The sequence below is a fragment of the Thermobia domestica genome, chromosome 9, assembly GCF_964235325.1.
Source record: "Thermobia domestica chromosome 9, izTheDome1.hap1.1, whole genome shotgun sequence".
In the NCBI taxonomy this organism is placed as follows: Eukaryota; Metazoa; Arthropoda; class Insecta; order Zygentoma; family Lepismatidae; genus Thermobia; species Thermobia domestica.
This window is the reverse complement of record NC_137462.1, coordinates 202,623,843-202,642,001: the sequence shown is the minus strand read 5'-3', so window position 1 is coordinate 202,642,001 and position 18,159 is coordinate 202,623,843. Positions and strand designations below refer to the sequence as shown.

Below are 18,159 nucleotides of genomic sequence, written 5' to 3'. Positions count from 1 at the left end.
AACGAAAATTTTTCCGGTACATTCCGGCACAAACGTAGCACAAGCGATTGGCATAGGTTTTGTTTTGAAATTCCTAGGTTGGAGGCTGCCGTTTCCCTAGGCCCCCACTTCAAAACCCCTATAACTTCGCACCGGAAGTGGTACAGACAAAATTTTTTGCGGTACAATCCGGCACAAACGATTGCCATAGGTTTTGTTTTGAAATTCCAAGTTTGGAGGCTGCTGCTTCTCCAGCCCCCCCCCCACTTTAAAACCCTTATAACTTCGTACCGGAAGTGGTACAAACGAAAATTTTTGCGGTACATTCCGGCACAAACGTAGCACAAACGAATGCCATAGTTTTTGTTTCGAAATTCCAAGTTTTGAGGCTGCCGTTTCTCCAGCCCCGCCACTTTAAAACCCTTATAACTTCGTACCGGAAGTGGTACAAACGAAAATGTTTACGGTACATTCCGGCACAAACGTAGCACAAACGATTGCCATAGGTTTTGTTTCGAAATTCCAAGTTTGGAGGCTGCCGCTTCTCCAGCCCCCCCCACTTTAAAACCCTTATAACTTCGTACCGGAAGTGGTACAAACGAGAATGTTTACGGTACATTCCGGCACAAACGTAGCACAAACGATTGCCATAGGTTTTGTTTCGAAATTCCAAGTTTGGAGGCTGCCGTTTCTCCAGCCCCCCACTTTAAAACCCTTATAACTTCGTACCGGAAGTCGTACAAACGAATTATTTAGCGGTACATTCCGGCACAAACGTAGCACAAACGATTGCCATAGGTTTTGTTTCGAAATTCCAATTTTGAAGGCTGCCCTTTCTCCAGCCCCCCCACTTTAAAACCCTTATTTCTTCGTACCGGAAGTGGTACAAACGAAAATTTTTGCGGTACATTCCGGCACAAACGTAGCACAAACGATTGCCATAGGTTTTGTTTTGAAATTCCTAGGTGGGGGGGCTGCCGTTTCCCCAGCCCCCCCACTTTAAAGCCCTTATAACTTCGTACCGGAAGTGGTACAAACGAAAATGTTTACGGTACATTCCGGCACAAACGTAGCACAAACGATAGCCATAGGTTTCGTTTCGAAATTCCAAGGTGGGGGGGCTGCCGTTTCCCCAGCCCCCCCACTTTAAAACTATTACAAGTTCGTACCGGAAGTGGTACAAACGAAAATTTTTGCGGTACATTCCGGCACAAACGTAGCACAAACGATTTGCATAGGTTTTGTTTCGAAACTCCAAGGTGGGGGGGGGCTGGCGAAATGCACCTTGTCAGAGGGCAAAATCGTGCGGGATAAGAGGATTTCAGTCTGAAAAATTTGGGGAGAATATCCTCCCCGGGTTATTTTCATGGGGGTAAGAAATTAGTAAAAATATAGGATATACATTTTATAGCAGGATTAAAAATATGGTTTGGTATCCTATTTCTTTTTTGTTAATTATGTTCTTCAGTGTTCGAATTTTGCCCGTTCTCATGATATTTTCTGCTTTCAACGGACTTCCATGAATATTATACCAAATGTTCTTTACACTTATCAAGTTCGAAAGGTTTTATGTGTCTGTAAGAAACCGTTTCTGAAGATAATTCAGGTTCTAATTAATATTATTCACTAGGAAAGGGAAGTATTCCCCTCCTCTCAACATGGAAGCAGAGGGCAATTTCGCACTTTGGTCAGATCCAGCATCCGCCACCTCAGCCAGAACTTTCAACTACAACTTGTGTTTTCAAATTGAAGGTATGGTGGTGGTAGCTCGGTTTCTTGAGCTTGTAAAAATCTTCCCTGTCTTTGTTTTGTTTTCATCATTCCAGCCAGACATGAAAAAATATAGAGAATTCCTCAGTTTACAGCAAGGGGAATTTGGGACAAGACATTAAGGATGATATTCCTGAAAGCTCATGTATCACGATTGTTTCATTCAATAGACAGAGAACGCTTTTCTATGAAGGCTTTTCAACATGTTTTCTCACAAAGGGGATTTTCCTTTTGCAATCTATATCACAACTGGCAACTTCAGTCTTGGCCTTTCCCGCCATCGTTTGCATTTTCAAGACTCGAGACGAGTCAAAAAGGGTTCCGTCTCGTCTCGTGGCAACACTATACTAGATGGATCACCATCAATTTTGGCCGGGATCTAGAAGACCAAGAGTTAAAAATCGAGTTCTTTGATGGAGAACGTTGATCACTATAAAGCAAAAAATCGTCTCAAGAATACATTTCATTTGCACCCTCAACTCTCTACTAAAACCGGAAGTGATAGAAATTCACTACAACTTCCGGTTTGGATATTGATCTACATAGAGCAACAACGATAAGAAAGAAGTGATTTTTTCGAATCGATTTAGAATCCTAAGAATAAGTAATATCTTCTTTAAGTCTTCATTCAAATCGTAAGAAGCCAGAATCAACCACTTTTCCTGTTAACGTTGATCAGTATGAAGCGTAAACGGTAATAGTGAGAAGTGATTTTCTGCAATTAAATACGCACCTCAAGAATATATTCTATCTCCATCCTTAACTCTCTACTAAAACTGGAATTTGAAGATATCTACTGCAATTTCCGGTCCCAATGTTAATAAAATACCTTGCCATTCAAACCAAACTTTTTCATGTAAGATTTGAAGCTTTCCTGGCGGCGTATATGATAAAGTTCTTCTCGGGCAATCAGCCAAGTGAAAACTGGTGGATAGGCCAACGTTTCGAGAGCTGTCATTGTTCTCATCATCAGGGCAATTATGTAGAGATCAGCGGATATGAGTAATATATACTCTGGACTGTCGAAAATGCTGGTTCCTGTTTCTGTTTGTTAGGACAAACAGGACGCACCATTGAACAACGTTGCAGAGAACATGAAAATTACATTAGATTATTCCATCCAGAAAATTCAGGTTTAACTGAACACAATTTAACAGAAGGCCATAAAGTTTTATTTAAGGACACATCCATCATTACCAAGAGCACCAATTACTGGACCAGGATAGTAGCTGAATCTCTTGCCATAGTTCATGAACCGAACAACGTTAATAGAGACACTGGATTTCAACTCAGCCCCCTGTGGAACCCGGTCATCAGTACCACAGCCAATCAGTACCACGGACTACGGAACTTAGCCAGCCAATCACAGCTCCAGTTTTTCAGATTGAATCAGCCAATCAGGAACCAGCATTTTCAGCCAATCAGGAACCAGCATTTTAGCCAGTCCAGAGTATATATTACATCGGCTGATCTCTACATAATTGCCCTGATGATGAGAACGATGACAGCTCTCGAAACGTTGGCCTATCCACCAGTTTTCACCTGGCTGATTGCCCGAGAAGAACTTTATCAAACTTTTTCATGTTGTGTCTATATGAAAGTTCTACTTGCTAAAAATTTTAGAGCTACATCAATAGAATACCAACTTATCAAGGATTTTTAATTTTTAGGAGCTGACCAAGAAGTTTGTTTTACTACTGCTCCATTCTCAACAATGTACGGATGCACCATTTTGTTTAGACTTCGTTGTGGTATTCAATGTGTTTGTACTCCGAAAACAAATCAGGATGTTATTCTAAAGACCTTCACAAATAACAAGGTAAGAAAAAGAATGTTATATTTAGACTCATGTTTTACACTCATGAGCTATCTGTAGAGGACGTTTTATAGGAGCTATTGAATTCTAGTGAGAGAATGTATTTCGTAACACAAATTTGACGAGAGGATGGTGTTTACAGAGAACTGAATGGTGATTTTTTTTTAAAATAAAAGAAACAGTAATTTAGTATTCCCAATATACGAGAGCCGGGACTTTAATAGTGGCAACTATTTATTTGCAACTGATATAAATAGATACATGCTACAAAGCTTTACAGTTTTTCAACGTAATCACCAGCATTGTGTATAACTCGTTGCCAGCGACGTGAAAGTCGCTGGATACCTGTAGCAACATCTGTTCTGTTGATAGTTCTGATGGACCGGTCTACTGCCCTTATAATCTGTTGAATTGTTCTGAAACGAATACCATGAAGAAATTCCTTCATGTTAAGAATCAAGTCAAAGTCATAAGGGTAAAAGTCTGAGTAGTGGGGTGGATGGTACAGCATTTCCACCCCATGCATCGGAAAAATTAGTTGCACCTTGCGCTGTATACGTCCGGGCTTGTTCAGCAAAATAATGGGTGGGATCTGCAAAAAGTGTCGCCGTTTCTTTCTCAAGGCTGGTTACAAATTACGTTCCAGAAAGAAACAAAATTGCTGTGTATTAACGATCTGATGTGGAAGAATGGTATGTGTTAGGATTACACCATCCCTGTTGTACAGGAAAATTACTATAACTTTGACATTGCTGTGTTCTGGTGAACTTTGGATTTTCGTGGTGACCCATCATGACACCATTCGTTTCACTGCTGTTTCTATTGTGGTTCCTACGATTTGGCCCATGCTTCATTCAGCGTAATTGTATGACATAGGAAAACCTCTCCTTCCCCCTCGTAGCGTTCCAAGTGAGAACGAGAAGAGTCATATAGTAGCCATTTCTGCATTTTCATCAACTCTTGCGGAAACCATCGTGATGTAATGTTTCTCATACCGAAGTATTCCTTTAGAATGTGCAGAACAGTCGTATGCGCTAATCTTCTCTCTTAAGTTAGCTCACGAATAGTATGGCGTCGATCAGTGCCCAGTAACACGGTAACAGAATTCACGTCTTCTCCACTGACACGGGGATAATTAGCCCGTTGCATGTCTCCCACAATTTGGCATCCCTCCTTGAAGGCTCGTATCCACCTTGCCACTATTCTGTAAGGCAATACAGATTTCCCCCAAGCCTCTCGTGCTATACGACCTCTGGCACATTCAACTTTTATCTAACTCCGTTTCGAAAACATCATGACAACAATACCCTTGTCTTACATCACTCGCGTACACGTGTATGTATGTTTGTGTATGTAACAGACCGTCCTCTACCCGAGGCTCTCTTCTCGTCTACTGCCCTTGCTCGAGACGCCAGAAAGAAGAATCCATTTGCATGTGGTAGAGAGATATTACACTGTTTTACAAGGGTGTATTTCTAAAATGAAATTTTGTACTATGAAAGAAATGTGACATGGAAGTTCAAATGAGACATCCGATTTGATCCGTCAGGGATAGTTTACGAGTAATTCAAGCATTCATGTACTACATATATTTATATACACCTGTACATGCCAAACACAGTATATGGTGACAAAAGGGAATTTGGAAAGTAAGACCTTGCAACATTGACAGCTTTCATTTTTCAGAGGTTGGCGAAACTTGCCCGACAGTGCTTTGTTGTTGCAATGTGACGTTGGGAGTAGTTTGTGAGTTAAACTGTGAATCTGGTATTTTATAGGGCGTTAGTAATACTTACTGTATGTAAACTGAATGCTGTGAATTCATTTTGTTTGTGTTTAAGTGAAGTAAAAAAAATGCCTCGCACTCGTGGTTGTAAGTACGCAGCTAACAACTTCTGTTATGTTTGTGGCGAGTTCACCTTCGTGAGGAACAGGAAGAAAATCACATTCATCATCAAGAAAACATATAAGCAGTACTTTGGCGTGGGAGCTGGTGATTTTGATAAGTGGTCACCTAATATGTGTTGTGCTACATGTTATTGTAAATTAATTAAGTGGTGACAAGGAAAAAAATGTTTCATTATTTGCTGTACCGATGGTTTGGAGGGAACCAAGGGACCATTTGACAGACTGTTATTTCTGCTTAACCAAAATTCAGGAATTCACGAACAGCAAATCAAAGAAACATATTGTTTATCCTCATCTGACGTCAGCAAGACGACCTGTGGCACATTCTGAAGCTTTACCAGTTCCTTCAAGGCTCACAGATATAGAAGAGATGAGTGATAGTGAAGAAAGTAGCACTACAGAACTTACATCTTCTCCGAAAAAAGAAGGGATCCCCCGTATCAAGGCACGAGTACGCCCACGCCACGTGTATTACAGCAGGATGATTTAAATGATTTAGTGCGAGACTTAGGATTCAGTAAACAGAAAGCAGAATTGTTAGGCTCCAGGTTACAGGAATATAACCTTCTCCATGAAACAACCAACATAACCTTCAGGAACAGAGAACATCCTTTTGCGTCTTATTATGCTAGTGATAGTTCCGTGACACATTCTGCAATGATGTTCATGGATTAATGACAGCCTTTCACATAATATACGAACCAGGTGAATGGAGATTATTTTTGGGTGCTTCGAAGAATAGCTTAAAAGTATATAGCTGCATATCGGGAATAAACTGCCTTCAATCCCAGTTGCATATGCCACTTTTACCAAAGAGAATTATGAAATTTTCAGAAAGATATTGACCTTAATTAAGTACAGTGAACATAAGTGGAAGTTGTGTTGTGACTTCAAGGTAATAGCATTATTATTAGGGATGCAACAAGGTTACACGAAGTATGTATGCTTTTTGTGTGAATGGGATAGTCGGGAAAGAACTTCCCACTATGTGAAAAAGGAGTGGCCTAAACGCAATTGGACAGTTGGTGAAAAGAATGTGCAACGGGACAGTCTTGTAGATCCTAGAAATGTTCTTGTTCCACTCCTACATATAAAACTTGGACTTATTAAACAGCTTGTGAAGGCAATGGATTCCAATGGGCCAGCTTTTGCATATCTTGCTGACAAATTTCCTCGACTGTCAGCTGAAAAAATAAGAGAGGGTTTGTTTGTAGGTCCTCAGATACGAGAACTGCAGAAAGATAGAGGTTTTGAGGCATGTCTCACAGAGAAAGAAAAGCGCGCATGGATGAGTTTTACGAAAGTAACCCAAAACTTCCTTGGGAGAAGACGGGACCCTAAATTCAAGGAGATGGTGGATGAAATGCTTGCAGATTATCAGGATTTAGGGTTCAAAATGTCCTTGAAGGCGCATATCATGGACTCACTTCTGGATTACTTCCCCAGTAATTGCTGTGATATTTCCGATGAGCACGGAGAAAGATTTAATAAAGATATATCCACCATTGAAAAACGCTATGAAGGGAAGTGGAAGCCCATCATGCTGGCAGACTATTGCTGGTGTATCATTAGAGACAAGAGAGACACTCAGTACAAATGAAAAAAGTAAACCATTATGTACGGTCGACAGCTGTTTCGCATACCTACAATTCTATGTAATATATAGTGTCAATAATATATAGTAATGCTTTACAAACACAAACATTACGTTCTGATTATCCCTATCCCTATCCCTACCCCCAAAACTATCCCTGATGCATAAAACTAAAATCAGATTTTAATTCATGAATGAAAATCCTTTCAGAATCACTACTTTGTTACCCAGAAATAGAACTTTTTTTATTTTTTTATTTATTTTATTTTATTTTATTTTATTATTATTATTATTATTATTATTATTATTTTTTTTGTAGAACAGTGTTATTTGATTCCGTTGCTCTAAAATAGTGTTGCCGCTATTAAAGTTCCAACACTCGTATTCCATATTCCCAAATTGAGATTTAGAGCTCAGATCTGTTCACGAGTTACAGTATACTAGGTATACAATCGCCGGCCATATCTTCGGGAAAATATTTCAGAATGGTTAGCAAGAATAGGATTGGCTGTATGCATGGATGGATACTAATGAGGATTTTTATCTTGTCCTTCATTAACAATGTTAGTTGAAGCTCTTTTTATCTCTACACGGAAGGCTAAGTTTAAACGATAAGAATTGTCATATTGCTAGTTCGCATATACTCACATACAAATGCGTTACTAGTTCGCATATACTCACTTGTAATTCAAAAGTACAAGATAATTTTAAAATCAAAATCAAAATTTCAAAATGATTTGAAAGTGTCATCGATTCCAAACGGAGAATCTTATCAACATAAATGAACGTGAACAGTGGTATAGTACGACAATTCAAAAATTTGAAGTAGACAATATTGTGATGCTAGTATCTTACGAACGATAAGCAGCCATTCGACAAGACAATGTCTTTACGGATAAACCAGAGTTTATTATACGACTTCTTGAATGGAAATCAGGTGTTGCAGTGCAAAAAGTTAAAAGAAAAAACTGGAAGAAAGAAAGCTTCGGATGATAGAGCTTTTTGATTGTGGTTTAAGAACTTCAAAGAAACTGGAAGTGTTGTTAACTTATCATATAATGGTAGATCTGCAGACGTTACCTGAATGAATACTTTGGTAAAAGATTAATATTGGTAGCACGAAACCCATTTCTTGGCTCGAAAGGTTTTCAGATTTATGGCATAAATCTGTGACAGGTAATCATGTTATAAGAAAGATGTATCTAAGAGACCTTTAAATGCTCATGATCTAATAAGGAGAGGAAAGCCAAATGGTTATTCAGGACATTGTCAGTGAAGGTCGTCAACACATAATTTTAAATTTCCGGAAACGGCTGCAAAAGTGTTTTTCGTGAATGAAATTATATTGTTATCGTAAAAAAAAATTAAGGTTTTAGTTCTGCTTTATTGTTATTTTATATTAATATGAATCTGATTTAGGAATCTACAACGATTTCACAGCCGGATAGACCTATAAGAAACACGGACCAGAACTGAAAATCCATCTTGAAATACAAGGTGATAACCTCTAATTTCCGAGAAACCTAAATTCTAATTTCCATCGCGATCTTCAAGATAGTCCCTCTTGGGCCTATAGGCTATACAACTAATCCAGTGATATTCCCATTGTTGGAAGCATGTTGGAAGTTCGCTGTTTGTAATGTGTTGCGATTCTCTTTGGATTTCTTCAATGGAGTTACAGCACTGCTCTTTCAGTTAGAATATTATTTTAGGAAAGAGAGAAACATCGTAAGAGGCTAACAAGGCAGTAGGTAAGTTCCCCATGAAAGTGTGTCGAACTAATTATAGCATTCGGTAGAGCTCACCGAGAACACATGGTTTTATTCCGTTCAAATCACCTGTTCGGATTTAGTTTTGACTATGAAAACCTTATTAACAGCATTACCACTGCACTTCTCTAATATTCTTGGTGCAGAGACACATTTTGTTTAAATTACTTTTAAACCAGTAGAACACAGTTTTCATTACTACAAAAATTTTGTCGAATAAGATAATTTAAGAATCTGAAATACCTGTAAATCAACTGTTTGTTTTCAAAAATAGTCTACATAATTTTAAGGAAATTACAAAAATAGTCTGCATAGTTTTAGATTCCTTAATTACATAACCGTCAGATGGATAGCAAGAAATTTAGTGTGAACAGCTAGAAGCTTCATTATGCGATGTTCGAAATATTTCTACAAAGTCAAATTTTCGATATTTGCAGGAAATGTTTGGAGATTTGCGGTTTCGAGATTTGTTCTTGCACCAGTAGTATTGCAGTTAAGAGGCCTCATCCCGGCGAAATTAAAATACCGCTAATTTTACAGTTATTATGTGATATCTTCAAATAGATAAAAGATAATTGAAATTTGGAACAAGAGCGCCCTAGACAATATTATTTTGCGTGAAGTACCGTTATCACAAGTCACTTAGTGGCTTTCCGTTTCCAGCCGTTTAGAAACGCGAAAATAAATTCCGATTTTCAAAATGGCTCGAAATTGAAAGCAGATAAGTGAGTCGTGATAACGGTATCCACTAGCGGATCCAGAAGGATCGTTTGGGTGGGGCGGTTCGCTTTGTCGAAGATGAGCGTAGCTTCAAGGTGGCCAGTATTTAATTTGCAAGAATGGGACGCATATGAATCCGGGGCTGGAAGGGGTTGTAAAAAAAGATTCCCAGATTCCACTTTGGGACCCGAATTTTTTTTTTTTGTAATGGGAGTATTTTTCTGTAGATTTAAATTAAATACGTACTTCCGTTTCGGAGACGTGACGGTGTCATGATTCACTTTACACATACCGCAACATATGAGGTGCACTGTCTGGCACAGTACTTGCACAAAAGAAAATACTGAATTGACGATATTATTCATTTTAACGAAAGAGTGTACAATTTGCTCTAATCATTTATATTTTGAGTAACTTGCGGGACAGCAGTTAGAAAAATTAATACAAAATTAATCTATCTCTATAATCTATCTATCTATAATCTATAATCTATCTCTTGTGTGGGGTCCACGAAACATAGTATAATTATAGTTATGCTTACAACAACAATAAAATTACCTAGGTATATTATACTAGCCTTCGTCTAGGTGAGGCTCGACCCAGATCCCCAATCTGGTCGACATACGGCCGTAGCAGATGTTCCTACGTGGTACTGTGGCACAATATTTCGCGTTCTTCCTTCTGCCTTTCATATAGAATTGGATTGAGCTAAGACTGTGTTACGAAATTCAAACGCCTCGTAAGGCATTTTAATGAACCAGCCCCATCTTTTTTCCTTCTCTTCTACGTTAAGTGAAAAAAAAAAACGTTCAAATAAATGTTGAATTATTTTAAATGAAAAATCAAACTACTAACTTTCATGTTTCTAACCGCAAGGGATCCCGAGATATGGCATCTTATAATAATAATAATAATAATAATAATAATAATAATAATAATAATAATAATAATAATAATAATAATAATAATAATAATAATAATAATAATAATAATTGGTCTAGGAATTAATTCGTGCGGTTGGTACGCACACATTGAAGCTGTAGTACAAACACAAAATACATAAATACCTTAAGAAAAATATTGTCCATCGCTAGCCACCACTTTCGCCCATCTGTCAGGCAATGTACGGATTCCGTGGCGAAAGAAGTCCTCATCCTTGGAAGCGATCCAGTCAGAGACCCATGTTTCGATATCTTCTGAAGAAGTAAACCGCTGTCCAATCAAATCGTTGTTCATGCAATCGAACAAGTAGTAGTCCGAAGGAGCAACGTCTGGTGAATACGGCGGGTGGGGTAAAACTTCCCATCCGACATTTTCTAAATAGGTTTTGACCGGTTTTGCGACATGTGGGCGAGCGTTATCATGTTGAACAATAAGTTTATCATGTCTGTTCTCCCATTCTGGTCGTGTTCTGGCCAGAGCTTGCTTCAAACGCATTAATTGTCGTCGATAACGTTCTCCATTCATAGTTTCACCCGGTTGCAGCAGCTCATAGTACACCACACCTTTCATATCCCACCATATGCACAGCATAACCTTTGCACAGTGAATATCTCGTTTTGGTTGTGATGGACCTGGTTCACCTGGTTTCACCCAGGCCTTTTTTCGTTTAGGGTTCTCGTAATGGATCCACTTCTCATCACCCATAATAATTCGATGCAGAAACCCCTTTCTGCTCTGTCGTTGAAGCAGCAATTCGCAAATGGTTTTTCGTCTTTCAACGTCTCTGTCTTTCAATTCATGTGGAACCCAATGTGACATCTTTTGAATCATTCCCATGGCTTTCAAGCGTTTGGAGACTGTTGTTTGATCAACGCCTAATGCTGCTGCAAGTTGTTCCTGCGTTTGACACGAATCCTGCTCGAGCAATGCTGTCAATTCTTCGTCTTGAAATTTTTTTGGCTGTCCAGCTCGCTCTTGGTCTGCCAAGCCGAAATCACCACTTCTAAACCGTGCAAACCACTTCTGATACGTTCGCTCAGCTAGAGCATGGTCACCATACACTTCCACCAAAATACGATGACTTTCAGTCGCAATTTTCTGCATGTTAAAGTAATGCAGCAGGACACCCCGCAAAAACACTTTATCAGGCACAAATTGCGCCATGTTCACTTAACTACAAACTGGTGTTGTTGACGCTTTAATCCACTGCACTATACTACGAACGATACGCGATGACAGGGGTTTGCAACACATGTGTGGATACACGGAACTGTGGGACGCTCCGTTCGTTGCGCCATCTCTTGTCCACCCGCACGAATTAATTCCTAGACCAAATAATAATAATAATACCCCTTTTCTTCCCTTCTAGGTAAAATATAAAAATACTGCTATACGTATTGAATTATTTTAAGTGGAAAGTCCATATACGAAATTTCATGTTTGTAACCTTCAAAGATTCTTAGATATTGATATTTTATTATAATATTTGCAATCGCCGCCACTTTTTCTTTCCATCTCTTTTTTCTCCGTTTTACTATAATATCAAAAAAAGTTGAAACGCGTGTCAAATTATTTTAAATGAGAAATCCAAATGCCAAATTTCAAGTCTCTAGTCATAACGGATTCGAAGAGATGGCCATCTTATTAAAGTAATTTCCACCCCATTCTCCCTTCCTTTCTTCGAATTAAAAAAAAAAAATCCTTCCTTAGTAATACCCTACGTAACAAATCTTATATACTGTCCTAATTTCAAGTTTCTAGCTTAAGTGGTTTGGCCTGTACGAAGTTACTCAGGATTTCGTCTTTTACGTATGAATTACAATAAAAAACTTGTGTTATTTCTCAAGAAAATATGAAATGCCATTTGAAGTCATAATAAATCCCTGGTCCCTTCCTAATGTTTCCGTGTTAAACCCCAAAAGTCACGGCTCTCTTTGTTGATCTAGCAGCTAGCGAACGTACGTTTGATCTTTGATGCAAGGGGTTCTGTGGTTTGATTCCCGGTGAGTGAGCATCGAACGCACTACAGTGGTTCAGATCCAACTTTAAACTCGTCCTCGTTCTGTAAAGCATCGCTTTCGGTAAACGACGTAAATACATATTAATCAATCAACCAACTGAAAAGTCTCAGTTTCAGAGAGCTTTCCGGTAAGGAGCGCTGAAGATTCTATATTTCTCTTTATTCAAGGTAAAGGTACTTGAAGTTTCAGGACCCGAATTCCATTCCCATATCCTTTTTCTAGGACACAATTTTAAAATATATGTTTTTAGTTCAAAGAGTGAGCCGTCTTACCCTCCTTCTTATAGCTGTTCGTCCAACGAATGAATCACATTCTCGCTCCTTTGGGGCTTATGGTGACCGCCCCAAGGAACTTAGGAGAAACGTATTCACAATTCAAATATGTCTGTATTAAGTACTATTAAGTACCACACATTTTGATTAGACTCTGCTACGCTTGTCACACATATTGGTTCGGTCGGGAAAAAGACCATGTTAGTATTTCCCAATGATAAATGCTGAAAGTTCAAAAAACCCTTTGGAGGGGGCGGTTGCCCCCTCCGCCCTCCCCGTGGATCCGCCAGTGACGGTATCTCATGTAAAATGATATTGTCTAGGGCGCTCTTGTTCCACATTTCGATTATCTTTTATCTGTTTGAAGATATCACATAATTACTGTAAAATTAGCGGTATTTTAATTTCGCCGGGATGAAGCCTCTTAATAAGTTTCATATCTAAAATCAAATCCGAAGTGAACAGCATATGCAAGGGCGCCCATGTTGTTTCCAAGGGGGGGACAAGTATAAGCGATGTTTCAAATATAGTTTCAAATATAGTTTCAAATTTTGCTGTAACTAATGTAAAAATTCTATTGGGTTTTCAATATTCCCAAATACAATTTCCTCTTAGGGGGGCGAGCGCCCCATCTTGCCCTTGGCCATATATCCTGTCACAAATGCGGAAAATTTTCAGAACGATTTTCTCAAAAAGCCAAACAAGATAAGTTTTTCTTTCACAAGGTAGTGTACAGCCCCATGAGTTGTATCAAATGCACTAATTAGTTTGACTCACCGTCATGGAGAACTCACTGACCTTGTAGGTTGGTAGGCAAGGTAGATGAGGAACAATGGGTTCGTTCTTAATCGTCGTTCAAAAGACAGGGAACACGACTTCCCCTCGATTTCTCTCATGTTCAGTTAATCCACTAGAATAAATTTATGTGTCCAGTATGACGCTCCAATTCAATTGCAAACACAATGATTCAGGGCCGTCGCGTGGGCGGGGCGGCCGGGACTATCGCTTGGGCGCCGCGATCAGAGGGAGCGCCGGGACGACAAATCAACAAAATTCAACGAATTCAGATTATGTTTGAAAATGGATTTTTAAAAAATAATGTTAAATGAGATATTTTAATAATAATCAGACCAGGGCTAAGTAAAAGTTATTTATTTATTTCATAAGGACAACACAACCGACTTCATGCCCAGTTATAGTTTCATGAAGACAATTATCTATCATACACTATTATACAAACACAAATATACGTTGTTAAATTATGCAAAAGTTTGGGATCGATATATACGTCGTGGTTCGGAGTGACTTTTATTTCTCATATATCCCCCTTTCCTCAATCTTAGTTTCCAGTTACGCTACGACGATAATGATCACTTCCCATGCCTACAATTTCAACTTGCGGTGACTGGAAACACAGCAGAAGAAAATGATGGCAACGTAAGATGTCTGTTAAGCTACACATATAAAAGAGTTAAATATTAAACATACAACAAATGACAAACTTGCTTTTCGGTAGAAAGAATGTAATATTACTGTATCAACACAAGTATTACATGCATTTACGTTTCAAATACATTCACAATTAACAATTCAGTATTAATAACACGACGGTGTGGTGGCTTGAATAGTAGGTAACTCACGTGTTTCTTCGGCTAGCCTAACGGGTTGCTCCTTCGATGTCCTGTATCCGAATATATCCGCTGTTTCCGAAGTTGAAGTCCTAAGTTTGAGTCCCAACTGCTACTTCCTCGATAAGAGTTCCACTTGGCGTTATAAGTATGCGTCCCGTTCCATGGAGTTGTTATCGACGCACTATCAGGCAAGTTCACTTATGTAAAGATTACTGTGAGAAAACATGGACTGTTGCTTTGTATATAGAAAAACTTCATCACTTCTAACTTATCACTAGTCGTATTAACAAAACGTTTATGTGCGTGCAACCATCTAGTAGTATTATAATTATAGGCAGCCTGGACGCTGCTCTTGAAGAAGAAAGGCGCGTTATGCGCGAACAAACGTCGACAAGTTTCTCGTCGATTAGACGCAGAGCAACTGCCTGCTTTGTTCAGTTTGCTATTGTGTATATGTTCTCGGGGCTGGAGCGCCCCGGTGATGACGTATGATAACAAGTTCACACTCTTTGGCTGAAGAAGTGCGGACATTTTAAATAATCAAATCAACGATGGGCGACGACAACGAGTAGAATGTTCTTGCAACTTTCCCGTTGTTCCGGACTCAGAGAGCGTTCACAAAGGAAATCATTGTCTCTGCAACGTATGTCCATATATGGTCACAAAATCTTACCCTGGCTTACCAACACAGACGAAGAGACATACCAGAGCGATGAGATAAGAGTTTCTAAAACATTTGGAACTATACGAGGGTTGGTTAATAAAGTTCAGAATAAATCTATTCTTCGTATATTTCTTTTAAATCCCAAAAAATGAGCTATAGGACGGTGACAACCTATTGGGGCCTGAACAGTGTCCGAGCGAATTGATTCAATTTGTGAAGAGAACCCTGGCCGTTGAAGGGTTAATGGTCCATACCAAAATGTCACTTGAGGGTTATTATGTTTTGGAACATCCTATATATGAATCGACTGTCACTGAGAATTCACCATAAAGGTTCGGTATATCGGGACTGCACTGTATATAACAAACTCCACTAGTTCACCGAAGTGTTACTAGAAAATCACTATATTGTGGAACACACTGTATGTGAATCGAAGATCATTGGGGACTCACTATGAAAATTCGGTGTATTGGGACTGCACTGTATATATTACACTTCACTTTGTAACTGTGAGGTTGTTCACCCTGTATGACAACAAGCCACCTTTATTAAAGCCACCTATTATGTTCATAAAGCCACCTTTTATTGATATAAAGCCACCTTTAAGTCCAAATTAAGCCACTTTTAAGCCACCGTTAGTAAATTGTTTATTATTGATTTATTTATATTTTCAGTTTATAGTTCCTTTTACTTGTTTACTTATTTTTTCAAATATCGGTTTCTCACCATAATTAAATGTACTCTGATTTACTTTTCAATCATTTTTCACTAAACACATGATATATTCAAACATGTTAAGCCAAATAAATGTACAAGTGAACATTAATATAGATAATACTTAACTACTAAATAATAATAAAATGTGTATACCGACTTCGGAAGTGTAGCTTAACGAAATAAACGATAATATCGGAATTTCTAATATGTAATTTGTGTAGTGTATTGTGTGTATATATGCACCCTTTTTAGATCAAACTTAATTAATACTTAAATTTTCTAAAATAACATCAAAATGATTATATCAACTAATATATATTCGTACATATAAAATATTAATAATCCCAAAAGAAATTTCAGAACAAGAATTCACAAAATAGCTATAATGTAAGTCACATACTAATTATTCAAAATACTATATTTCAACTTATTAAATATCGAAATACTAAAAAGAATTTAAAATCAAATATACTATCAAGTTTTAATAATCATTTTGCTCAAACAACAAACAAAAGATTCATTGATTTGTTTCAAATAAATTTAGAATCACATGTCAACTCACTTTTTTTTTTTAATTATCAGCATTACTCACAGCAAACGTAAACTTCCATTGTATTTATGTATTAGTTGCAACAAGTATGTAGGCATCGTCATTAGTGCACGGATCTTTTATATCATTAGCGAACGTACGATCATTGGCTGCCACAGTTATGACTTTACTCTCATTTTCAACAAGCATCTTATTGGCAATGGCAAAATGCAACTATTCTACGGGCATTAATCGCAAACACATATCACATAACAAGAGGGATTTACAATCCATCTCTAAACACATTAAACACTTAGAAAAGACATTCCCTACTCATCTAGGAGCAAACTAGGTATTCAGGAAGTAACAAGGAGTATCCATCTTCAAACGTGAACCGCCCTCTAATGGCCTTTGGTTTCACGTTAACATACACATACATCATAACAATAAATTCATACAAGGATGCCGCTCTATACAGCCCTTGGCATCTCGAAAATAGCCCTAACTCATTTATAATGCTCAATTGCCATTTGATTGAACTCAAACGTATACAGCTCAAAATCCTTCACACGCAATCATTTTGTTCGCTTGATGACCATTATAAATATCAACGTGACTAACAGATTTAAACTTAATTGCCTCAACATACTATAAGTAATGGAATCTATTAGTTACTATTAAATTGTACAATAAACCAATATATTTCCATTATTTCTTTCCAAATTTCCAAATTCAATTTAAATTTCGTTACATATTATTATTATTATGTGAGTTTATTGACAAGTGCCGACTCGAAACGACACTTTCTCTCCTTGCAAACTTTTGAACATAAAAATAATCGGTTAAACAACACAATAATTCGTTGATTATGATCATTCTATTCCAATAAACTATGTAGCGAAAGCTTCAACTAACACTTTCCTCATATTGACATAGATAAAAACTCTAATAAAGTGAATTAAACCAATTTTTTTTCACCTGTATGAATTATTTAACACAAAACAAAACTAACGATTAGGTATTCTCTCCTTTATGTGAGTCGTTGAGCAATAGATAAACTTGCAAAATTACGAACTTTTTTTAAATATGCTTACTACATAAAAACTACTTCTTCATTTTGGAATATATATATATCTTTCGAAGTAATAATTAAGATATACGAACGTAATATGTAAACGATGATCTAGACCTACAGAAGGTATTGAGAAAAAAAGTATGAAAAGGACAAGAAGAATACCCTGGGGGGGAGACATTCGATACTACAGCCCTGCATCTAGATCATCATCACAAAATCCAAATTCTAATTGTATTTTCTTCACTAAATGCGAAATCTATTCATAAAACTGGTAAAATTCAAAATTAAGTAAAACTGACATATGTACTATCTAACATTCCTACGTATTATATCATTACATGCAAAATAGTTAAACTGTTTATCTATACACTTACGTTACATAACATAATTAAAATCTTTTAAACATTTCAATATATAAATGAGTCAAACGGCGGTTAAGCCTTTCGAAGTGCCATCCTGCGTGCCATTGATTGACAAAGCAGGTCGTAAGTCATAAATTAAACAAAAATATAGGTTAATGAGTTGATCCCGAAGATCAATGAGCGCTGATTTACTATTTTCCTCATAGCTAAAGTGTGCGGGGTCGCTGAACTCCCCGAGGATTTGAATAAATCGCTTTTGCACGAAATCCTAGTCCCTCCCAGCTGAATGCTTCAAGCATTACAGCTATGTCATAATCGGGTAAATTGTTCCAACCCCAATTGGACTGTCAGTATCTAGACCTAAAGAAGGTATTGAGAAAAAAAAGTATG

The 18,159-nt window shown here is 37.7% G+C and overlaps 1 protein-coding gene across 2 annotated transcripts in view; it reads left to right on the top strand.

Annotated features, from left to right (window-relative positions):
* LOC145660538 (uncharacterized) overlaps positions 1-18,159 on the top strand; it is a 235,908-nt gene that overhangs the window by 131,790 nt on the left and 85,959 nt on the right. For both annotated transcript variants that reach the window (XM_081725730.1, XM_081725729.1), the window contains exon 5: positions 3,420-3,568. In XM_081725730.1, coding sequence (XP_081581856.1) covers positions 3,420-3,568 — 149 coding nt within the window. The remainder of the gene's footprint in view (positions 1-3,419; positions 3,569-18,159) is intronic.